General features: G+C 38.8%; 1 protein-coding gene across 13 annotated transcripts in view; it reads left to right on the top strand.

Annotated features, from left to right (window-relative positions):
• Agtpbp1 (ATP/GTP binding protein 1) overlaps positions 1–25831 on the top strand; it is a 171188-nt gene that overhangs the window by 28589 nt on the left and 116768 nt on the right. For 11 of the 13 annotated variants that reach the window (XR_005091536.1, XR_003733793.2, XR_003733795.2 and 8 more), the window contains 8 exons: positions 2680–2747; positions 3508–3571; positions 4321–4467; positions 6905–7036; positions 9896–9989; positions 20372–20491; positions 21406–21443; positions 24824–25032. Coding sequence is in view for 9 of the 13 variants with exons in the window: in XM_028863097.2 (XP_028718930.1) it covers positions 2680–2747; positions 3508–3571; positions 4321–4467; positions 6905–7036; positions 9896–9989; positions 20372–20491; positions 21406–21443; positions 24824–25032 (872 nt within the window). In the remaining 4 variants the exon portion in view is untranslated. The remainder of the gene's footprint in view (positions 1–2679; positions 2748–3507; positions 3572–4320; positions 4468–6904; positions 7037–9895; positions 9990–20371; positions 20492–21405; positions 21444–24823; positions 25033–25831) is intronic. The other 2 variants (XR_005091537.1, XM_037205673.1) reach the window with 1 other exon arrangement.

Consider the following 25831-nt stretch of genomic DNA (forward strand, 5'->3'; position numbering starts at 1 on the left):
ATCAGGCTCCTCCTCATCCATTATCTTGTCCTTCTAGTTCTCCATCCAGTCCTCCAATCTAGTTCCCCAAGTGTCTGAGGTTTACAGTTATATACCCAAGTAGTAGCAGTGCTCTGGCTAAGGCAAGGTCACCAGGCTTAAATTCTTACAGGGTCATAAAGGCAGATAAGAGTTTTCCTCAGGCAATGACCTTCAGGCTCTCTTTTACAACCTCAAAGGGGAGTGGTTAAGGGAGGAGGTCAACTAAGCTAAAATCAGTTAATATATCAGAAAAAGGGAATTTATGTGCTCAAACTATATTCCTAGGAGTGGTTAGGTAAAATGTTAGGAGTCTATAATGTTAGTATAAATACCACTAAGGCTGTATAAGAAAGGAGAGTCTGAGCTTAATTTGCATAAGAAACAAAGCTATGTACTTAGGTTTAGGAGACAGACAGTATCTCCATAAAGGTGTTTACCTTAATTCAGGAGACTCAGTGGTTGGTCTGAAATGCTTTGTCCTGTCTGCTGTTTGGCTTTGGATAATAGAGAAGTATATCAGATAAAATACACTCTTATAAGTTCTTGGGGAAGGCATGAAAGCACACAAGAAATTCATAGCAGGAAACAGCTGATATATTAAAAGCCAAATAATACCAAATACACTTTGAGATTTGGGTTACTCTGGAAGAATTCCTTGATTCTTCCAGGTATAACTTTGCTATATTCAGCTGAATTTCCACATATTCCTGTGGCTTGTAGCACAAAACTATGGTATTTAAATGAATTTTCCATATGAATGTCAAAGGCTGCCAAGATCATGGGAAAACCTGGAGTAGAGTGGAAAATTGTTAGTTTAACACTTTGTTTTCATTTAGTGTCTAGAATCCCAAGATTATGGTTAGAAGTTGGTGAGGAGATAGAGGCTGCCTTGGACTGTGTTCACAGGCACAGAGATTTTCACTGTTTGATGCTGACAGGATGTGGCTCATTAGTGATGCAGAGCTCTGTGTCTTCTGAGGATATCTGTAACACTAGCATCAAAAGTGACTTGACTGTACTGAGGCACCAGCCTTGCTTTCTATAACAAGGATGGCTCCTTCAAACAATATTTTGTTTTCTTATAAGACGTAATATTTATTGGTGGTGACAGCTGGGCCGAGTAAAAGATAAAAGATAGTTTAGATTGCCAAAGGAATATATACTTAAAAAAAGAATTTCAATTTATGAACACAATATGCCTGTAGGTGAGTTTGCCATGCTGTTGAGCATTAGCAAAATATAGCAGTGAGCAGACATGAGGGGTGTCTCATGTCTTCATACCATTTATGGAGATGTCTGGTTTGAAAGGCACACGGTTCCTTTAAGTTGTGACATCACATGGACTGAACTGTATCCTTTTTTAGCGTGCATGGTAACTGTCACAAACAGTGTTAACCTGAAACCTTTACATATATTTGTCCCTCTAATAATTCCTATGTGAGATCATCTGCCCTGAGCAAACATAGGCCACATAGGAAGTGGAACTTAATTCTGATAGAAGACACTCAGAACTTAAATTCAGTTTAAGTAGAATGTAATTAAATTAAAAAAACAACAACACTAAAGAAGGCAGTAAAAGGAGAGATGAATGTAACAGACTTGAAATCCTTACGGAAAGGTGTAGCGGTCTTTCCTACCCCTCCAGTGGATATTTTCCTCTCATGCAGCCCTCTGCTCCTAAACTCCCTTGATTATCTCCATATGAAACATGGAATTTAGCCTTCCTGTCTTAGAAGCTTAATTGTAGAATTTATACAACATCGAGAGTGGATCCTTTGTCTTTCATTTTTTAGACCTCAAAATATTGAGATTAATATCTTGGTCCCCTGAATTAACAGAGTTCTGACATTAATATCCGAGTCTGAAAAAGTATAAGGGCTTCAAACCTCTGAAAGCAATGATGTGTTGCTCTGAGAGGTCTGCAGAGTCAGTAGAGGCCATAAGCTCTGGTTCTGCAGCGGCAGGGTCACCTTGTCTGCCTCACTCATTCACTGAATGACTTGATTCAGACCACGAGCAGAGATAATGTGGGTGAAATACACGGACTAGGAATGGTTGGTTCTTTATTTGTTATTTAATTATCTCTCTCTGAATTGAACTGTGAAGAAGATGCAGGGGCCCCTGAGTAAAACCAAGTGTTTGCACAGTTCCCATCCCGTGGAAAGGACAGTCATTTGAATGCTGGCGTCTTCAGCTTCTCACAGGACAGTCCTTCCTTGGGTGGCTCATTTATGTGATTCAGAATTTTGATCTACATTAAATACAATAGAAATGTTTGAAAATGGCCTGAGGTGTCTGCTGTCACTCATTTTGATGAGCTGTTTTTCAGTTTTGTTCATAATGTAAAAAGGCCTGCCCTTGCAATTTCTACCTCCATTACATCTCGATGCCATTTCTAATTTTAAGATTTTTTGGAAGGATTGACAGGGACTTATCATAGTACATTATATTTAAGAAGAGAAAGTCTTGTTAATTGGAAATGGAAATCCCATTCACAGAATAGAATTATAGTGTTAAAGGGATGAACATCCAAGAGTCAGCTTAAATTGTTTATGGTGTTAGCTATATGTAACAAATTGTTATGGTTTTTTTTTTTTTTGGTTCACATTTAAAGAATTTTTTTTTTTTTTTTTTTTTTTTTTTTTTTTTACCTTTCAGAAAAAACAAGGAGGGAAATGACAACCAAAGGTTCTACTGGCATTGAAGTTCTGTTGTCAACATTGGAGGTATGCCGCCACTACAGCCTTAGTGACGTAACTGCCACAGGAGGGTGGTTGGAGTTATTAACACACACAGCAGGAGGGATACTGAAGGGAACATACACGTGTGAATGCACTACTATGTATTATGTAAGCATATATTTTCCAATGATTATAATACCTAAATTTTAATCTCAGATGTTTTTAAACATTTATTCTGTATGTGTAGGAGGGCATACCTGCCATGTCACATGTGGACGCTAGAGGACAATTTTGTGGAGTCGGTTCTCTCCTCCCACCTTTATGTGGGTTCTGAGGATCAGAGTCAGGTCTTCAGGCTGTGCAGCAAGTACCTTTACCTGCAGAGCCATCTGGCTGGCCTTAAATTTTAGTTTTTTTTTTTTTTTTATTAACAAAGAGCTTATTTTTATTATTTTAATTATATGTATGTGTCTGTGTGTATGTGTATAAGTGCAGGTGCCCATGGAGGCTAGAGGTGTTAGATTTCCCTGCAGCTAGAGTTCAAGGTGCCTGTGAGCTGCTTAACGTGGGTGCTGAGCATGTTAAAGCACTTACGGCCAAGTCTGATGACCTCAGTTTAATTCCCAGGACCCACATGGTAGAAGGAGAGAATAAGAGTATAGTAGAAGTCTTTACAATTGTGCCTAGAGAAATTAGAAAGGTCATTTGTTAGACATAGGTAGTTACCAGCAGGTTAAAACATTTGAAATAAAAAAATGAGTGTTTTAATAAAACAAATCAACTGCAAATCAACTATTTGTTTCAGAATACGAAAGATCTTCAAACTATACTTAATATCTTAAGCATTCTTGTCGAGCTGGTATCTTCTGGTGAGTTTTGATTTACTTTGATTTGATTTGTGTTTATAAATAGTGACCAGCTTTGTGTCCTATGAACTTCATTTAAAGTTTCTTGATATTAAAATTTTGGAAATGAAATGTCATGTTCTTGTTGTTACTTCCTGTCTGAGGGAGTGGGGAATATGTGTATGCTAGAAGAAGGCACTGAGTATTGGACTTTCTTACTCTGCCTTATTTCTTTGAGGAGAGTCTGAACCTGGAGCTTAAGGTTTTCAGCTAGGCTGTTAGGTGGCAAGTCCCATTGATCATCCTGTCTTTGTCCACAGTGCTATGAGACTGTGCTCAGCTTATTACATTAGGTGGCTGAGATTGCCTTAGGATTGCACAGGAAGCCATCTCTCCACTGCAATGCATTATTTTTGACACCTTCAGATACTGCTCAAATCTTCCTTGCCTACTTATACAGCGCCGTGACCCTAGAACTTTGATATCATTGTGTTTATTTTTTGTATGCTGCATTTTAGATACGTAAGTGAAACAAAACAAAGTGGGAGCTGAATATGGTGGCCATGTCTGTAAGACTGGTGCAGAATCTGGTTCACACATTTTAAGGCTGGTTTGGGCTGTATAAGGAGACCCTGTAACCAAACAAAAATATGACTTTGATAGCATTTAGTTTTAGAAGTAAATGACTGGATTGAACATTTCTTGAGGGCTAACTAATCATGATGTCCACTGTGGGAAGATATGCTATTTGCAATATTTTTTAAAAATTTTAGGTGGAGGTCGAAGAGCAAGTTTCTTAGTTGCCAAGGGTGGATCACAAATATTGTTACAACTGCTTATGAATGCCAGCAAAGAATCTCCCCCACATGAGGAACTAATGGTGCAGACTCATTCCATTCTTGCAAAGATTGGACCAAAAGGTAAGAGTTCCCTTTTTATGATTATTGAATATAGAACCATCTAACTATCTTTGTAACTTTTAATCTTGTTTTGTTTTTTTGAGACATAGTTTCTCTGTGTAGCTTTGGCTGTCCTGGAACTCACTCTGTAGACTAGGCTGTCCTCGAACTCACAGAGATCCACCTGCCTCTGCTTCCCAAGTGCTGGGATTAAAGGAATATGCAACCACTGCCCAGGGAATCTTTGTCTTAAACTGCTTAAATTTTGAAATGCAAAGCACTACTTTTCTTGGGTTTAATAACAGTGGAATATTTTTACAGTTAACCAGCAAGAACCGGGGATCCAAGATTCATAAAGAGTTGTTTTGAATGTGGTATAGAAGGGGAAGAATGCCATTATCACAGTGTCTTAGTGCTTGTGTGTACCCATATGCATATATATGTGTGTGCATATCTGCATATGCATATGTGTATATGTGTACATACATATACATGTAGAAAGTGAATATGATGTGTGTTCTGGTGAAGTTAGAAGGAGGGTTGTGGGTGCAGTGTATGGAAGTGTGGGTAAGTGAGCATGTTGCTGTGACAGCATTTTCACTGATAGTCACATTTGTACTGTGTGCAGTTGAGTGCTCTGGAAACTTCCTATTTACAAAGACCAAAGCAGATGTGAAAAGCTGTGAGGGTCCAGGCTGCAGAGAGACATGTGAAATGCAAAAAGCACAGTGAATAAGGAGAGGGCAGGCCCAGGACCAGGAGAGGCTGCTTACTTAGGGGAACAGAAAATTCCTTGAGTGGAACCTAAACTCAGTGTAGAGCTGTCTATACATTGTCTTCACTTTGAGGAGTCTTGATGTGAACATGCAATGCATACATGTAGGCATGTATGTCTTCACGTAGCAGGTGTTTAGCTTGTACTTTTAACAGATAGCATTTATAAGAATGCAGCTGTGTGATGACCCTGAGACTAAACATATCTATCTTATTCTTTAACTTCCGTACTTGAGATCCATGAATTCCTTTTCTGATATTTTTGTAGAAAATGAGAAACAAAGTTTTATTTATTGGTAAATGTGATAGCACATTCTTCCTCTCTAATTACAACCAAATTATCTTTTACTTTTCATGAAATTAAGATATCGATGTATCTGTTTCTTCCACTTTAGTTCTAGGTCATCTTTTTATTCTGCATCTTAAATTGGGCTTTTCCCGTTAGTATTTGTATAACTTCTCTGTTCTTATGTCATTCATTCAGGTTGTACAGTAATTTCTTGAGTGATTTTCTGTTTTTTTTTTCTTATGAAATAAAAGTTACTTTCCCTTAGGAATATCTAATTTTTTCTGCATAAAAATTTGTGTTGTTAATGACTTACTTCTGCTGGTCCTGTTTCTTAATATTCTTCAGATCTTGTTACTTAATTTTTTTTTATTGTTGTAATCTCTTTGTGAGAATAAAAATCCAGAACTTCTATTCTCTGTAGACAAAGTAATGCTAATAGGTAGAAATGTCCATTACCCTGAATTACACATATTAAATATATGTGTACTAAGATATCACCCTGTATTCTATAAATATATATATAAATATTATTTTACTCAGAAATTAAAAATAAAGTATTTAAGGAGATGGAAATGTGAACTGCCTTGACTTGGTTGTCATGTGCCATACCATGTACTGAGTTACCACAAGAGCTCTTCTGTTTCCTCATAAATTTTTAAAAGATTTAGTTTATCATTGTAGCGTGTGTGTGTGTGTGTGTGTGTGTGTGTGTGTGTGTGTGTGTGTGTACATGAATGCAGATGCCTGCGGAGGCCAGAGTTTTCAGCTCTCCCAGGAACTGGACTGACATGTAGTTGTAAGGTGCTTGCTATGGGTCCTGGGAGCTGAACTTGGGTCCCCTGGAAAAGTAGTAAGCACTTCTAACTGTTAAGCCATTCTAACTCCCCTCTTAGAAATCTGTTTGATATATTTGCCGCATTATTTTCTATTTTAAGACATTAATTTTTTATTAATTTGTATATTATTTTATAAGTATGAAAATAATATGTTCACATTAAATAATACTGGTACTGGATATTTAGATTATTTACTCCTCTTCCTACCTGTATTGTGGGAGGTGTGTAGAGTTGGACTCACTGGAGCGCACATCAGTTACCTTCTCCTTGCATGGGACCATATATGGTGGGCTGCTCCAGCCCTCCCCTGTCTTGTTCTCCTGCCATGTTGTTGTGGGATGTGTTTCAGAAGGTGAAGGGTGTTAGAAATTATACACAGGTGATTATCACTTTGATTATTTCATGCCAACTTTGCTTCTGATATGATTTAATATGTCACTGCTGTTTTGCCTGGCAATTCTAGGCAAGCCCTCTACCATTGAGTTATATTCTTCATCTTCATTGCTTTTCAACTTATATTTGTTCAAAAGTTTTATGTGAATAAATTTTTTTTAAACAGATAAAAAATTTGGAGTGAAAGCTAGAGTTAATGGGGCACTGAATGTAACTCTAAATTTGGTCAAGCAGCACTTTCAGAACTATCGCCTGGTTCTACCTTGTCTTCAGCTCTTGCGAGTGTATTCTACCAACTGTGAGTACTTAAGGGTGGCTGTGATTTACTCAGGGTTGTGAAATTACACAAAATGAAGTTCAAAAACTATCTAAAGTCAATAAATCTCTAAAATTTGTGGAAAGTAAGCTTTAATATGACTCATAAGTCAAAAAAGTGGTTTGCAGTAAGAAGGGAAGGTGACAAAATCTTGAGAATTGTCACCAGTTCCTTTCATTTGAAAAGGACTGGGGTGAGAGGAGAGCCTGTGGGAAAGGCTGCAGTCGAAGAGTATGGGGTATTGGAGCTGGGAAATGCTTCTGTCTGGGCCATAGCTGTAACTGTCAACTTGAGAAATGGAGACTATCCTGGGAAAGAGGGTCTCAATAAGGGATAGTCTAGATCAGCTTGCCTATGGGCATTTCTGTGGGTGACTACCTTGGTTGAGTTAATGAAGGTGGGAAGACCCTCCCCTTGTGAGTGGGTCTGTTCTCTAGGCAGAGGATTCTAGACGGTGTGCGAGTGGAGAAAGGGAGGCGAGAGCAAGCATGCATGCGTGTGTCCATTGCTCTCTATTCCTGATTATGGTTTATATGACCAGTTACTGCAGGCTTTTGCTGCCTTGACTCCCTGCTGTGATGGACAGGTTTTAAATAAACCTGTGCTGAAATGGTTTTAAATAAAACCTTTTCCCCATAAGTTGCTTTTGGCAGGGTGTTTTGTTCACAGCAACAGAAAACAGACATAAGATACTCTAGGTGTTCACAGATGAAAGGGAGAAGAAAGGCACATAGTCTTACCAGCGGCATTGACTTATTCCTTGATGGCGAGGCAGCAGAGCACACAAAGAACAGTGCCGGGCCTCTGAGGAAGTTAGAGAGATGACTTCCAATCACCTCCCCCACATACTCTCCCTTTGCTATATTAGGTCTCCAAACCTACGAGGTAAACATTTCCTGTGTTTTCTGACTGTGAAATCTCAGTTAGAGCGTGAACCATAGGAAGATGGATCAGTTAGTAATGGGCTTGTTGTACAGGCATAAGGACCCGAGCTCTGGCCCCAGTGTCCTTCGCCTGTAACACTAGCACAGGGGAGGAGGTGATGGGGGCTCTCTGGAGCTTGCTGGCCAGCCTGTTTGAATGAATCACTGAACTCTAGATACAATGAGAGACCTATCTCAAAAATGTAGAACAATAGAAAAAGACTTGACATAGACTTCTGGCCTCCATATGTGTACTCATGTCCACACACACACACACACACACACACACACACACACACACACACACACAAATTAGAAATGAATTATACACCATTTGTATATCATGAAAAAATATTGATGCAGCACAAAGTATGTGTGTATACACATTGTGCATGCTGACAATTGAGGGTATGCTCAGAAACAAATGAACACTTACATGACTAAGAGGAACATAAACAAAGAATTTGATAGTTAATCAACAAAGTTAAGGATAGACATTAATAGTAAAATTGAGGGACGAGTTAGGAAAGGGTCAAAAGAAAAACTTGATTTAGATCCCAGCAGTTGGGAGGCAGAGGCAGGTGAATCTCTTGAGTTCAAGGCCATCTTAGTCTATAGAGCGAGTTCCAGGACAGCCAGGGCTACACAGAGAAACTAAAACCCTGTGTTGAAAAACAAAAACAAACAAAAAGCAAAAAACACATTAATTAGGAAAGAGGAAAATTGATTGAAAAATTAAAACCTGATCTGAATTAAAAATGAAATAATTTTAAATACAGCAGCCAACCAAGAGAAGAAGACGGTAAAAATAAGACAGGAAGCTGACCCAGGTGTAAAGTGGAGACTGGAGTTCCCATGGGACAGAGGAACTGCGGTTTTAGTCAGTCCACTAGGAGGCTGACAAATGGCTTATGTGTAACTTTGTATGTGTGTGTGTTTGTTTTTGAGACAGGGTCTCCCTATGTATCCTAGAACTCACTGTGTAGACCAGTCTGATTTCAAACTTAGAGAGATCCACCTGCCTCTGTTTCCTGAGTGCTGGGATTAAAGGCAGCCAACTACCACACCCAATTAATGTGTCATTTCTTTAAAGTAACATTTGTTCAGAATTTAAAATGCTGGCACAGTTTTCTCACTGCCCATTCTCTGTAGCATAACAAAACTGTCATTGTTGTATACTCAGAGGCTGCTTTAGTAAAGACCCTGGGTCTATCTCACTAGGTGGGACTCTGCAGAGTGCTCTGAGCGCTGCCCTGGCTGTTTGAAATGCACATCTGACTTGTTTCTGCTTGGGCAGTTCCTGCAGCTGAGGTCTCAACAAGAAGGCCCTTGTGTGTCTTTTCTCCCCTTCCCATTTTCAGGCCCTGTGTCACATGTAACTGTTCACACCTGTGATTGTCGTTCTGACGTTGTCCATGCTGTACCTATCTGCTGAGCCGTTACAGAAACGTCCACCTTCTTAACACCACCTCGCTCCTTTTAGCGCTAACTCCTGTTCACATTGAGTGGGATCAGGCATCATTTTCCCCAGAAGTCCCTCTCTGTCTCACTCCTAAGTGGGGATGCCCAGTGGAATAAACAGCCTACAACTCTTCCTGCATCTGGACAATGATGTCGTCATGATTTATAGTCTCTGCCTTTCCTGCTGTGCTCAGTTTTCTTAGAGCAGAGCCAATGCTTGTCTCTTATTCCCCACACTCACTTCCTGGTGTCATCTCATAATGACTCTTTTCAGAATGCTAGTTGCTTCCAGCTTCCCATAAACATAAAGCAAAATACCAAACAATCCCCTCAAACCCTACAGCAGACCTTCACAGTGTACTGGACAGCTTGCATTCATATTGACTAAATACTTAGGAATGTTTTTGCATTTATCACTAAGGCTCAAATCACTTTGTATCTTTTTCTTGTTTCTCAGCTGTGAACTCAGTATCTTTAGGTAAAAATGGAGTTGTGGAGCTGATGTTTAAAATCATTGGACCATTCAGTAAGAAGAATTCGAGTCTTATGAAGTGAGTAAATGTTTTGATGTGAGTAGACGTATGTCCTTAGTCATTCTGAGTGTTGTTGCCTTGATACATATATAAGCAGTTGAAGACAGTTGTATTTGGAGTCTCTAGTTCTTAAGTAGTTGTTTTTTTTTTTTTTTATAATGGCAAAGATGTTCTTAATTAAAAGCTTAATCTTTAAATTAGAAACTTTCAGTTTGCTAAGGATACATTTTTTAGACATGTCAGTTTTGATGTGCTCCTAGATACTGTAAGAATAGGCCATTTACAGAGTATCATTCACTGAGACCTTTGTTGAGTGCCTACTGTAGTCCTCATCTGACTTGCTAACCCTCTAAAGACTGTTTATCCTCCTTCACAAGGTTACCTGACATGTCTTAAATTATGCATTTCTATTTTGCCCAAATTGTGTTGTTATTTTTATCTTCTCCTCTTGGGTTATGTATGGGTGTATGAGTATATGTTTTATTGTGTGTATGTGTTTCCATTAATTTATAGGTCCTCTACCATCAGAAATGAAGCACTCTGTGCTAGGGGTTATGCTTAGTGTAGTCGTATTGAGGGGTTTATAAAACTCACACAGCAAGGCTCATACTGTGTCATTGTCCTGTTCTTTATGATACTGCCACAGTGCTGTTTGCATGTTCTAGTGGAGACTGTTGAGTAAGTCATAGGGATTCCCTATGGTATGATCATTTCTCTAAGTAAATGAATAGACGACTTCAGCATATACCTCTGTTAAATAAGGGTGGGAAAATAGTGTCACTGCTACAGAGATATCAACAGGATAATGACCTACTAGAAAATAATCTCCATGTTGTTGGGTTGTTGCAGAGTCACAGTTTTACATGGATTTGTTGAGATGAGAAATAAGCAGGTTACACCCATTGTTTCCCAGAATCTTATGGGAATTTGCAACTTCCCAGAGACGTAGAGTAGTTCCATGAACTCCCAAGCTCAGCAGTAGCCAGCATTATGCCATTGTTATTTCATCCTTCTCACCGTCCATATATTATATCTGCCATTGCATTTTGTCTATAGATTCTTTAGTTTGATTACTATCAGGTATAAACTTCTTATGTTGCCACAGTTTCATTTTTGTGCCCAGCAATATTAATAGTGGTTCTTAATTTCATTTCTTGTTTTCTGACTGCTGAAAAAATACCTTCTTAATACTTGACTTATTAGTATCACCATTCAAATAAATTTTATTTGTTGATTGTATCTCATAATAATAGGTATTATTAATATTTTTTGTTGTTTGTTTGTTTTTTCAAGACAGGGTTTCTCTTTGTAGTCCTAGCTGTCCTGGAAGTCACTCGGTTGACCATGCTGGCCGTGAATACAGAGATCCTCCTATGTTTGCCTCCCAAGTACTTGTATTAAAGGCATGTGCCACCACCGCCTGGCCCTCATAATTCTTTAAAAACAACAAACAGCCCATTTTTCTGTTGTGTTTATTGAAGGGTCTGTGTGATGTTTAAAATATGTCATGTTCTGGATTAGGTGACTGTATGTATAGGTCTTGGCATACAGGTATGTCTTTTATGTGTACTTACAGCTTGCCTACATTTACTTTTTAAGATTAAACGTTTAAGAGGTGATGGTGGCGGTGGGTACTTGTGCATCATTTATGGTCACTGTGCTGAGGTATCTGTTCATCAGAATATTCCTTCCATTGCTGTTTCATGATGCAGTATTCATTCTTCCCACTGCCTGGATCTGTTATTTGATTAGGGATTGTAAAGTGAGGACTGCCAGTGCAAGTGAGAGCTCACTGCTTCTTGTTCTTCCAGAAGACTTGAGTTGGTTCCCAGCACCCATGTCAGGTGGTTCGCAACCACTTATAATGCCATCTTCAGAGACTCTGACCCCTCTTCTGGCTGCTGTGTGTATCTGCACTGCACACATATAGCATATAGTCACATAGATACACATACTTGTATATAAAACAATTAAAATTTAGTGACCATTGGGGTTGGAGAGGTAGCTCAGCTTGAGGTTAAGAGTGTGGCTTGCTCCTTTTTTTTTTTTTTTTTAAAGATTTATTTATTTATTTTTTATGTATACGGTGTTCTGTTTGCATGCATGAAGAGGGCACCAGATCTCATTACAGATGGTTGAGAGCCACCATTTGGTTGCTGGGAATGAACTCAGGACCTCTGTAAGAACAGCTAGTGCTCTTAAACCCTGAGCCATCTCTCCAGCCCATGTGACTTTCTCTTGAAGAGGTCCTGAGTTTGGTTCCCAGCACCCATGTTGGCCAGCTCAGCACCTTCTGTAACTCTAGCTCCAGAGAATCCAACGCCATCTTTTAGCCTCTGTAGGCACTGTATTAAACTGCCCATACTACTCTATGCACATAATTAAAAATAAAAAGAAATATTTAAGAACACGTCTTCTTAGTTTTAGCTACGAAAAGTTTATAAAGATGAACATGTCAACATGAAGTATTTGAAATTTATTCTTCTAATATTTTATTATATTATTTTTAATTATGCATATATATGCATGCATGCAGGTACTGTTGGAGGCCAGAGGTGATCCACATGGAGCTGGAGTTACAGTTGTAAGTCACATGATATGGTTACTGGGAACCAAACTCTGGTCCTCTGTAATACCAGTATCTACTCTTAACTGCTGATCCATCTCTCCAACCTTCAGATTCTGTTTTTTAACAAAGAGGGTGCAGAGTATTTGGATCTTTTCTTTTTGTTGTTTTCTTAATAAAGGTCAAAATAACGGAAAGTGGTGGTGGGCACCTGTTCTAGCATGTGGGAGACTCATGACAGGAAGATTGCTAGTTGGAGGCTAGCCTGGGACATTGGGAGAGCCTCTCTCTAAGGAAATAAATAAATACATACATACATACATACATACATACATACATACATACATAAATAGGCCAAAATATTTGGGGAGATTACTTGTATGTATAATTATTAGTTTTAGTATTTGGTAGGGTGGCCCTGCATTATGTAAACATCATGCACAGTCCAAAAATACCTGGTAAAATGTAACAAAACAAAATGTATCACAGCTGGGGAAACCCACTTAACATAGTAAGTGTAGTGCAGTGGGCTGCGGGGGCAGATGACCTGGAGGGGAGTTTTGCCCACTCACTCACTGGCTCCACAGTCTAGAGTTAGTTACTTCACCTGCCATTCTTGTCTTTTCTGGGTATAGAGATAGTTAGTATTGGTATCTTCATTATAAATTACAAAGATGAATATATCTATGAATATAATATTTTGTTTAGTTTAGCAATGTGGGAACCTGGGTGTGGATGAGTTCTAGATGATTCTAAAGTGTATAATGTATACACACAGCACTCTTTTTTTAATGGTTCTGGGGATTGAACCCATGACTTTGTATATACTAGGCAAGTGTTGTACTTGTGAGCTGTATTCCAAGACCTGTTTTTAATTTATATGTCATTTCCCCTTTAATATGTAAAGTTCATCATTTATCTTTGGTATACTTCAGTGTAAGGACTATGACCTTCCTATGTAATAGCTACATGATTCTGTTGTGTCCATGTTACCCCATTTAATATAAAATGTTCATAGGAGAAATAGAACACTTCAAAATTATATTTGAGTTGATGTGTAGGCCAGTGGTGCTAGAGAGACTGCCCAGCCAGTCCTGGGTTCAGAGTACAGCACACAAGTCAACCAATGAAAAGTGTTGTTACAGTGGAACACATGGGATATTTCCAGATGTTTCCATTGTAGAACAATAGCCCTAAAACTTTGAGAAAGGAATGTAGTTATCTAAATTATCCTGTTATTCATTTTTCCCTGTGTTATTTAAATTAGTGTGTACGTGTATGTGTATGTGTCTGTGTGTGTGTCTGTGTATCTATGTATACATGTGTTGCTGCCATAGCATGCTGTGGTGTTCAGAAGACAACTCTGGGGAGCTGGTCCTTGCCTCCCACCTTGTTGAGGCATGGCCTTTCTTGTTGATCTTGCTGCTGCACTGTCCTCTTGGCTAGCTTGCCAGCAAGCCTCTGGCCAGTTCTTCAGTCTTCACCTCCCTTTGTGCTGTAGGAGAGCTGAGGTTATGGTGCACACCACTGGTAGAGTTTTTGTGTGTGTGTTCCAGGAGTCAAGCTTGAGGGTTAGGCTTATACTGCCTGTGCTTTGATGTACTGAGGCCTCTCCCTAGCCCTCTGCTTGCCTTTTTATTTTCTTTAAATTTTTTCCACTTATTTATTTGTGTGTGTGTGTGTGTGTGTGTAGTTAGGGAACAACTTGTAGGAATAGGCCTCTGTTTCCACAGTGTGGGTTCTGAGATTTTAACTCAGGTAACTGGGCTTATCAGTGAGTGACGTTACCTCTTAAGTCATCATGGGCTGTGGGCTGTGCCTCTGCTTTGTTTTCTTCTTCTTCTTCTTTTTATTTTACATACTGAGTGTAGTTTCCCCTCCCTCCTTTCCTTCTGTTCCCTTCCCCCTACTCCTATCTATACTCCCATCCCACCATCTGTCTCTGTTCAGAAAGGGGCAGGCCTCCCATGGAAGTCAACAATGCATGGCACATCAAGTTGAGGCAGGATCAAGCTGCTCCCCCTGCATCAAAGCTGGGCAAGGCAACCCAGCATGAGAAATAGGTTCCAAAGAGCCAGCTCATGTGCCAGAGACAGGTCATGATCCCACTGATAGGAGCCCCACAAACAGACCAAGCTACACAACTGTCACACACATTCAGAGGGCCTAGGTTGGTCCCATGCAGGATCCTTAGCTGTTGCTCCAGTGTTTATGAGCTCCCATGAGCTCAGGTCAGCTCTCTCTGTGCCACCACCCCCTCAACCCTGTCATGACCTTGACCCCCAGTGCTTGGCTGTGGATCTCGACATCTGCTTCCATCAGTTACTGGATAAAGACTCTCTGAAGACAATTAGGGTAGTCACCAATCTGATTACAGGAGAAGGCCAGTTCAAGCCCCCTCTCCACTGTTGCCAGGAGTCTTAGCTGGGTCATCCTTGTGAATTTCCCTGGCAACAGCGTTTCTCCCTAACCCCCTCGTCATTGCCTCCAACCAAGATACCACTTTCATTACTCTCTTCCTCTGTCCTGCCCCTAACCCGCTTAACCCAACCTCTAACCAAACAAGTAAAGATCTGTGTGACAGGAACTTTAAGTCTTCGAAGAACAAAATTGGAGAAGATATCAGAAAATGGAAAGATCTCCCATGCTCATGGATTGGTAGGATTAACATAGTAAAAATGACAATCTTACCAAAAGCAATCTACAGATTCAATACGATCCCCATTAAAATTCCAACACAATTCTTCACAGACCTCAAAAGAACAATATTCAACTAAATATGGAAAAACAAAAAACCCAGGATAGTTAAAACAATCCTGTATAATAAAGGAACTCTTGTAGGTATCACCGTCCCCGACTTCAAGCTCTATTATAGAGCTATATTAATAAAAACAGCTTGGTATTGGTATAAAAACAGAAAGGTAGATCAGTGGAATCAAATAGAAGACCCTGATGTAAATCCACACACCTATGAACACTTGATTTTTGACAAAGTAACCAAAATTATACAATGGAAAAAAGTATCTTCAACAAATGGTTCTGGCATAACTAGATGCCGGCATGTAGAAGAATGCAAATAGATCTCTATCTCTCACCCAGCACAAAACTCAAGTCCAAGTGGATCAAAGACCTCAACATAAATCCAGTTACACTGAACCTGATAGAAGAGAAAATGGGAAGTAGCCTTGAACGAATTAGCACAGGAGACAATTTCTTGAATATAATACCAGTAGTACAGACACTGAGGACAACAATTAACAAATGGGACCTCCTGAAACTGAAAAGCTTCTGTAAGGCAATGGACCCAGTCAATAAGCAAACATCAACCTACAGAACGGGAAAACATCACCAATCCTACATCTGACAGAGGGCTGATCTCCAAATATATAAAGAACTCAAGAAACTAGACATCAAAGTACCAAATAATCCAATTTAAAAATGGGTTACAGAGCTAAACAGAGAATTCTCAACAGAGGAATCTCAAATGGCTGAGATACACTTAGAGAACTGTTCAACATCCTTAGCTATTAGGGAAATGCAAATCAAAACGACTGAGATACCATCTTACACCTGTCAGAATGACTAAGATCAAAAACACTGATGACAGCTTATGTTAGGATGTGGAGCAAGGAGAACACTCCTCCACTGCTGGTGGGAGTGTAAAAGTGTATAGCCACTTTGGAAATCAGTATCGCAGTTTCTCAGAAAATTGGGAATCAATCTTATCTCAAGATCCAGCTATACCAGTGTTGGGCATATACCCAAAGTATGCTTACTCATAATACCACAAGGACACTTGCTCAACTATATTCATAGCTGTGTTATTTGTAATAGCCAGAACCTGGAAACAACCTAGATGCCTCTCAACTGAAGAACGGATGAAGAAAATGTGGTACATTTACATAATAGAGTATTCCTCAGTGGTAAAAAACAATGACATGAAATTTTCAGACAAATGGATGGAACTAGAAAAAATCATCCCGAGTGAGGTAATCCATACCCAGAAAGACAAACATGGTATGTACTCACTCGTAAGTGGATATGAATTGTAAAGGATAACCATGCTACAATCCGCAGCCCCAGAGAAGCTAAATAACAAGGAGGCCCAAAGAGGGATACATGGATTTTCCTGGGAAGGGGAAATAAGAGATCTCCTGGGTAAACTGGGAATGGGGAGTAGGGGGAATGGGAACAGGAGGGATCTGCTTGTATTTTTAAAAGTACTTCTTAAAAAGATTATATTTATTTTAAACCATTCAATAGCCAAACATTAATGTCCTTATTGTCTTTTTTTTTTTTTTTTTTTAAGAAATCTGACCTTTTCTACACTAGTTAACAACAACATTTGGGACTTTCTATTGTTCTTCCTTCTTAAGTAATGCCCTATTTAAAAGGGAAAGGGGCCAGGCAGTGGTGGGGCACTCGGGAGGCAGAGCCAAGTGGATCTCTGTGAGTTTGAGGCCAGCTTAGGCTACCAAGTGAGTTCCAGGAAAGGCGCAAAGCTACACAGAGAAACCCTGTCTTGAAAAACCAAAACAACAACAACAACAACAAAAACCAAAACAAATAAAAGCAAAAGGGTCAGAGGAAACTAATGTCTGCAGCCTGAAGCTTCCCTTTAGGATTTTTTTCTTTTTCTGGTTTTAGGTTTAAACTGTTAGTCCAGAAGGCAGGCAATCCAGAAAGTTATAGCTGTATTCTCCAGTGTTCTTGTGGATTTATCTTCCCTCTTACAAGGAGAGCAGTTGGGTTGATTTAGGGCCCACATCACGTTGAAGGTCATTGTGCTAACTTCATCAATAGCTAAACAAACTGTTCTTTCCTCATTGCTTGTGGGCTGGCTACCTGTTGTGTTCTTGTTTTATTCTTCTGGGTGGAAAATATAAAATTGGAAAACTCTAGGAGAGAGTATAAATATTTTGAAAGCGAGAAACTTTAATCAGTTAACCCAATATGAATCATTCATTTAAAATATTTTTGTAACTCTCATAAATTTATATTATCATGTAAGTTTAGTAAGGATTCTTTTTAGAAATTGTTACTGGCTATCAGTGTCATAGAGTTTCAGAGTTTTATGCTGAAGTTTATAGTAAGGTATAAGTTACATTGTTATATACTATAATAATATATAATAAGTTTTCAAGATTGGAGTTGATAATTTCTTTATTTAATGCAGCTGTGGAGTCAGCTCAGCACCATGGGTGTTGGAGAGAACTGTGTTCCTAGTTCAACTTTCCAACATGAAGAATAATCATCAACAAAAAATGTTAGTTTTAGACTAAAGACTTTCAGGAACACCTTTATTTGGTTCAAGCATGTTGTAAACAGCTGCCGGTTGGGAGGAAGACTTTCTTAAGAATTTTACAGTTTTGAGGGAAGAGTTAGCTAGAGGGGTTGCAGAGACAGCTTAGTGGTTAGCATGCACTCCCTGCTTTTGAAGAGGCTCAGGTCTAGTTCCCAGCACCCATGTCCAGAGGTTCACAACTGCCTGTAACTCCAGCTTCAGGGAATCTGTTTCCCTTTTCTGGCCACTGAAGACAGATGCATATACACCCACGTGTACACACACACACACACACACACACACACACACACACACACACACACACAATCTCACTTAAAGAGTTAGCTAAATATGAGAGAATGGAAGTCAATAAGTAGTTGTGTTCATTGTGTTTTGTTAGTTTCCCAGGCTGAATTGTTGACTGGAATGACAGGTGTTTACTGTTTCACAGTTCAAGAGCCTGGAAGTACCATCTCAGTTTCTCAGCAGTAGGTTCTCTTCTGAAACCATGGAGAGAGCTTTCCTCCTGCCTTCTAACTAGTTTTGATGGTTTATTGGCAAGTTTTCAGCAGTCCTGGGCACTTGTAGCTTTGTGTCTTTTGCTTTTATCCTCAGTAGATGGTTTTCTCCATGTGTGCTTGTCTTACTTGGTCTTCTGTAAGGACAGCAGTCAAGCTGTTGTAAGAGCCCACCTACCTGCAGCATGACTTCCTCTTAACTGATTATGTCTTCACTGACCCTCTTTTCCTGAATAAGGTTAGATGCTGAGGTTAGACTTGTGGAATCCAAGTTCTGGTCTTTTGTCAGCATGTAGTCAGCTGTCTTCATTTTGCCTTGTTCCTTGAAATTTCTTTTATAGACTGACTTCTCTCTGTGCACTTGTATCTGAGGTTGGTATTTTAGGTGGTCATGAGAGTATCTGTAGTAAAAAGTTTGATAGAGAGAATGTTATATTGAAAATGCAAGAAAGCCAGGCGTCAGCAGTGCACGCCTTTAATCCCAGCACTCAAGAGGCAGAGCCAGGAGGATCTCTGTGAGTTCGAGGCCAGCCTGGTCTACAGAGTGAGTTCCAAGACAGGCACCAAAACTACTCAGAGAAACCCTGTCTTGACCCCCACCCCCAAAAAATGCAAGAAATGCACAGTGGTATCTACTCTTTGATGTAAAGAATGCCTCTCATTCAATGGGTCTTGCAACTTTTATTGTTAAATGCTCAAAGATATATATATATATTTGTCTCAACCCCCCCACACACACCAGGGATTGAACCCCAGGCCTTGTATATGGAGACCAGGTGCTCTACCATGGATCTGTACCCTCCAGCAGTATTAGCACTGTGTAGAGGGATTTATAACATAATAAGAGTTAGACAAAGTGCCACAGAGGGAAGAGTTACTAGTTCTCTTTGATTTCACCCTGTGGTATGACACACCTGTCTGACAGCATACTGTCCATCCTCAGGAAGTGTACACTTGAGAACAATTGGTCCATGCAGGTGTGCTTCCTCCTTTTAGGCTTGGTAGACAGAGTTTTGAGTGTCTATGTCTACAGGCTCACAGATTGCTTTGGTTACTTTTAAGGTTATAAGAAGATAAGCTAAATATGTGAAAACATGTGAGAACAAACATGTTTTAGTTCATGTTACTGTAGTTATACTCTTTATAATGTGATAGCTCCACAGAGTGGGAATTTCCAGCATTCCAGAAGGCTGCCAGACTTGCAGACCATCGTGTTTTTAAGCTCTGGGGTCTTCTTACAGAATCTCCTTGTATTTCTCCATTCTAGAAAGAGGACTGCAGTGTGTCCCCTGTTTTTGAGGGTAAGATGGTGCTGGTTGGTGAACCTCTGCATAGTCTCCTATAAGAATCACTGACATGTAGCCCCAACACATCAGACAGGAACCCTTTCTAGCAGGCAGACTCTATGAGCTTCAGTAATGCATGACTTGCTTTTAGGCATTGCCAGCACAGCATCAGTCAGTCTTTTTTAGTTCCAAGATGTGTCTTTGTTCTGTCTTCCAGATAGACATGTCTTAGACTTGTCCACCACAGCAAGACTGCAGATCAGTGACATGCAGATCCCACTGAATGGTCCCAGCAACCTTGGTGTCCCAAAGGAGAGCCTAGCCTTGTGATTTAACTGTAGGTGCCCAGCAGCAGCACCAGCACCTCCCCATGCTAGATGCTCTGTACCTGAGTATGTGATGTGCTTAGGGGTCTTTGCCCAAACAGAAAGTTCTTTCTAGTTGCCTGCTTCTGCTGCCTAGTCACCCTGTATGTCCCTGCCTGCCCTTGGGAGCATTGCAGTGGCCACACAGCTCACTAGTAGCCCTTGTTGATTTCTTTAAAGGGCACCTTTTTGATTTTGTAATTCCCTTTATCAACAAATGGCTTATGTTATTCTCCTTATAGAATTTTTTTATGTGGTTTTAGGCATACTGTCGTTTAGTTTAGATTTTATAGCTTCCATATCTATGAACCATCCATTTCTGGTGTAGTTGTGAATGACTGTTTCCAGGTTTAACTGTGAGTCAGTATTCATCCATTGCAGACCTTCTGATCGCTTACACTCTGTGCATCTCTTCATGTGGTCACTGCTTCTCCTTTACCACAACACATGGACCTGCTACTTCATCACCGGAGTTTTAATTTCTTACATATTTTTTCATAGGTGTGTACATTATATTACATAATGTAGATTATAAAATTATCTGTTAAAGTGATGTATGTTTAATTTCTATCCATGAAGGAATGTGTAGTAGGCATTCAACAAATGCTTAATGGTGAGTGAAATGCTTAATCTTGATACACACATATTTTTAGTGAAAATTTTAGTTGTTAACATCTTACAAGGAGATATTATATTATGTAGGCTTATAGTTTTGCAGTTGAAATTGAGGGACATTTTCTCCCTAGCAACTCACTTTTTATAAACTATTTGATTTACAGGCTCCGTGCAGTGGTAGGTAATGTGTCTTTATGGCTGATTATTGGCAGCTGATATCACTGTGTAACTGAGTATGTTCAAGAAAATGTATGTACCTTCAACTTTTAGGGCTCTTTCTATGTCCTTTGAAGGGGTAATAATTAGGTTTGTTTCTAAGTTGCACAGTTTACAGTTACCCTTATGTCTAAGGATTGTAGCACATGGCACTGAAAAACTATTATGTAAGAAAGTTAGAGATGCCTGTAGACTCTGTAGGTCTGAATTAGATTGTTACAACTTGTTCTTATTTAATTCTTAGTAACCAGGGCCCCTGAATCTTCACTTTGCTGCTTGTGTACTCTCAAAAGGTCAAATGCAGATACTGTAATTGGTTTCATTTATCTAATTTCTGACATAAAGACTTAGTGTTAATCCTATTAAAATTTTACAAGTACTTTGAGTATTTTAATCTTATCTAATTTTGAGCTGAGGGGAGAGATGCACACAAGTGAAACAGCAAATAATCAGTGCTGTTGCAAGAGTAAATGCATTTTGGAATGGATAATAGACAAGATAATATTTGACAAGATTGCATGCATTTATTGTAGATTCATTTCACTAGTTTTGTTGTTGTTTGTGTTTTCTTGTTGTGTTGACAGGGTTGCTTTAGACACTCTTGCTGCATTGCTAAAATCAAGTAAGTTTTTAAATATTAGAAATAATAGTAATTAAAATACTCTAAATATATATCTATGTTCAAGAAGCTAGAAATTAGATTTAGTGTATAGAGTTAAATTAGTTTCTTGTAATCAAAGTTATAGATATCATATTAGATTCATTTCTCAGAAAAGTGATGCTTATATGACATTTACTTATGTTCTCTTAATGGCAAGGCTTTATGCTTATGTCAGTAAGTTAGAAAAATGATAATGATGTGCTTGAATAAATTATCCAAATGGATAGAATAAACTCTAGCTCAATAAGCATGTCATTATAATGCATATCAGCTTCATATAACATAAATGACTTTTATTAGAAATTTTGTTTTTACTATAAGTTCAAGTTTATACCATTTAAAAAGTGATATGATATAAATTTATAGCGGTGATAAATCCATCTGCACAGAGCTCACTCTGTCTTCAGAGCTGAAGCACAGGAAGAGATGTGTCTTCTGATGCTGTTGGAGAGCAAGTGCTACATGTGTTAAGGGTTTTCTCACCAACAGGCTCAGCATGTCTTTGAACAGTTTCATAGTATTCTCCCATATGATCAGTTGCTTAATTAACATTTAATCTTGACATTTAGTCTTAACATTTCTGCTGATGGCTTTTTATATGTCCCCTTTCCCTGTACATAACAGGCAGTTGGTCAGAAACTTGTCAGGGGTGGGCCACCTTGTGTACTAAGTTTCCATGGCTATATTTTTTAATAGTAACATGATCAATTAAAAGTGTGATCTTGCTGGCACAGTGGCAAGCACCTGTTATCCCAGTAGGTGGGAAGCAGAGGCAGGGGGATTGATGGCAGGTTCAAGGCTAACTTGATCTACATAGTGAGTTTCAGGTCAGTCATGGCTATATAGTAAGATCCTGTCTTAAAAAAAAAAAGAGTAAAATTAAGTTTAAAAATACATTTTTTTGTTGTTTATCAGAATTCTCATTTACACTTTCACCCTTGGGATAGAATGGAAGGGTCTTAGTGGGGTAACTACTTTTATCTGTGATGTGATAAACTGTAGATCAGGGTCATACATGATGAAGCAAAGCATCTGATGAGTACTTTGTATTTAATATCTCTTCAAATTACACTACACAACATAGAACACTTAATAATGGATAATAGTATTTAGTAGCAGGCTGCATAGTTTGAAATGGACCAGAGCATTTTGGAGCATCCTCTCTTATGTTAAAACTTGCTTATTGTGGGGCAACCACTTACATTAGAGGATAAATTTGTTCTCTGAAATAATGTGTATAGTATAGGAGTAACAAGTGTAACAAGAGTGTGAAGCCCAGGGCTCTTACCGGGTCGCACATCAGATGATGCAGCTTAATGGAAAACTTGAGGTTTTGTGCTTTGAGAGGGAAGGACAGACAGACTCCCAGCAAGTTTGTACCACGAGTTTATAAATAAAACCCTTTTATTTATTTGTTTTAATTGTGCTCAGTGCAGATTGTAGATATCTCTCATCATTTTTTAAGGGCCAGTTCAGCACCTATGTTTGAATTATAATGAATTCTTTATTTGGCATTTCCTTTTAAAATATAAACATTTCCTCTAATTATCATTTAGACTGTTGTAGATTACAGCAGAAACAAAGTTGTAAATATTGCCGTGACCATAAAATTTTTAATTAAGTCTTATTCATAGCTACTAAAGGCTTGTGCATTTCAGGTGGTGTAAACAAAAGTGTGTATTCACTTAAAATACTTCTTTGTTGTTCTTGTTGGTTTTGAGACAGTGTCTGATCTATCCCAGGCTGGCCTGAATTTGTGATGTAGAAAAGGATAACTTTGAACTTCTGGTCTTCCTGCTCCCACTTCCTGAGTGCTGAGATTACAGGTGTACACCAGCTTGCCCAGTTTATGTGGTGCTTAGGGGCTGAACCCCAGGACTCTGTGCCTGCTGGCAAGCACTCTATCAACTGAGTTAGATCTCTAGTCTAAAATACAAGAATATTTTGTTGGTCAAAGCAAGCAATTGAATTGATAATATAAATAACAACAGCCTTGCAGAAAACTAGCTATTGTAGATACAGTAGAGGATCTTCTTTGTTTGGCTTTATTTTTCTCTCTTGTCTGAGACAAGGTCTTGTTGTAGTAGCCCAGGCAAGCAATCCTTCTGTTTCCACCACCCAGGTGCTGATATCAGGCATGTCCTACACATCCAGTTTACAATAGAGCTTTTAAAAATGCTTTCATAAGAAAAGAACCTCCTCTGATGAGCACCTCTCTAATGTCAGAGTTATAATTCTGAAAGAGAATAACTCTGTATCTTAGTGTTATGATTTAGTCTACTTGAGCATGTGTAGAAACTAATGATCCTTCTAGGCAGTTAAAGTCAGTACCATCTTAGGGTCTATAACATAAGCCAAGCTCGCTTAGTGGGTAAATTTGAGGTTAAGAAGAGATTAGAATTTGTTTGTAACTAAGCAACCACAGGTGGATTGGTTCCCACTCCTCTGCTCTTGCGGTCCTCGTAGACTGTGTTGCTGCAGTGGCATTCCATGGCTGCTGTTTTAGTAGACGTGTTCTTTTGGGTAGTAATCTTAAGTGTAAGGAAGTCAGTTCAAATTTATGGGTTTCTTATAGTTGTATTCCATTAAAATTTTGACCAATTTCTGAAAACGTATAGTTTTTTTATGTTAAGATTTTAGTAACCAGAAAGAACTATTTTCTAATCTCATACTATTTCTTACATTTTATACAAAACAAGTTGTATTTTAAATTTTGTGTTTTAAGGAGTGGATATCTGCACAATTGTAGGATAACTAGAACAGTTAATTCTACTGGGAAAATAAATTTTATAAGTAATAAGAGCTAAAATCCAGTGGGGTTAATTTTAATGGGAACACAGAGTTTGTCATGAGAATAAGCAAGAGTGACAATTGCTTTAACAAGTCATGTTTGTAGCTAGTCAGTAAAGGCTTTATGCTTCTGTCTTATGAAAAGGCCCACATATTATAAGTTTCAAAATAGATGGTGTTTTAAAGTTAGTATAACATTGAAAAACAATTACAGACCTTGTCCTAGTAAACACACTCCTTTTTTCGTTGTGGTCTTTGCCTTCACCTCGTGGGTGCTGGAATTACAGGTGTGCACTACCAAGCCCAGCTAGGAAGGAGAGTTCAGTTGTTAAATCATGGTCAAATAATTAGGCAAGAATGTGTCTAGAAACTGTAATGATTTCTGGTACTTGCCATAATTATTTTGTTAGAAAATTATTAAATATGTGGTGGTTGTTTTTCAAAGGCTGAGAATTGATCACAATACTGATACTCTACTTTTTGTTTGCTTCATTTTAAAACTTTCTTCTGTCATTTATAAAATAACCTTTCCCAATTTTCTCTTGTTAAAGAAACAAATGCCAGGAGAGCGGTAGACAGAGGATATGTTCAAGTACTTTTAACAATTTATGTAGATTGGCACCGCCATGATAATCGGCATAGAAACATGCTCATTCGGAAAGGAATTTTACAGAGCTTAAAAAGTGTCACAAACATCAAGTTGGGAAGAAAAGCATTCATTGATGCAAATGGGATGAAAATTCTGTATAACACCTCACAAGTAAGCTACTTGGCTTTCATGATTCTACTTATGTACTAATGATATTGTTTTGGTTCTTAAGAAAAATGAATTAATATGCCAGTACTCAGGAAAGTGTACATGTATTTTCAAATTTTGTAAAACCAATAATCCCGATTGATTTTCACATGTGACCTCAGAGATGCCTGCAGAGAGTGGCAAGTGCTTCTGTCTAGAGCATGAGTCTCACACTGTAGCTGTGTAAACCGTGTACACAGTGGGAGGGGTTCTGTATAGCTGTGTTGCATGGGTGACTAGATTGACTTAGTTTTGTATGCTCTCACAAGGTATCTAAGGATTCTCTAGCTGGTGGAGCAGTTCTGCTGTAAACACTGGGAATGTCTTCCTGCTGGATAGGGCTGTGGCCATGGCCATTTTTCAATATAGAGGGTATATAGAGAAATGGAAACTACAAGTAGCCTGCTAGCTCTGCTAGGCATCTTACCTGCACACATCCCTGACATCATGCCAGTGACCCTGTAGAAGACTGTCATTAGAGGGGATAATGGTACTGTCCTTTGAAATGACCAGACACTTGTTCAAGTTGCATTCTCTTGGTTTTCCACACAATAAACAACCTTTCTGCATGACAGTGGTTAAAGTATCTAAACACTTGATGTGTTTATTCTGAGTGTTTCCATTTTTCTAGAATAATCCTATATACCTGTTTTTACTATCTGAATATACACAGTAATAGGTATTTGATATATGATAATGAATTAGATGGTCTAACATTTTTTGAACCTTAATTTGTCTATTTAACTAAGTCAGTTGTATGTTG

The sequence above is a fragment of the Peromyscus leucopus genome, chromosome 5 (assembly GCF_004664715.2).
Source record: "Peromyscus leucopus breed LL Stock chromosome 5, UCI_PerLeu_2.1, whole genome shotgun sequence".
NCBI lineage: Eukaryota > Metazoa > Chordata > Mammalia > Rodentia > Cricetidae > Peromyscus > Peromyscus leucopus.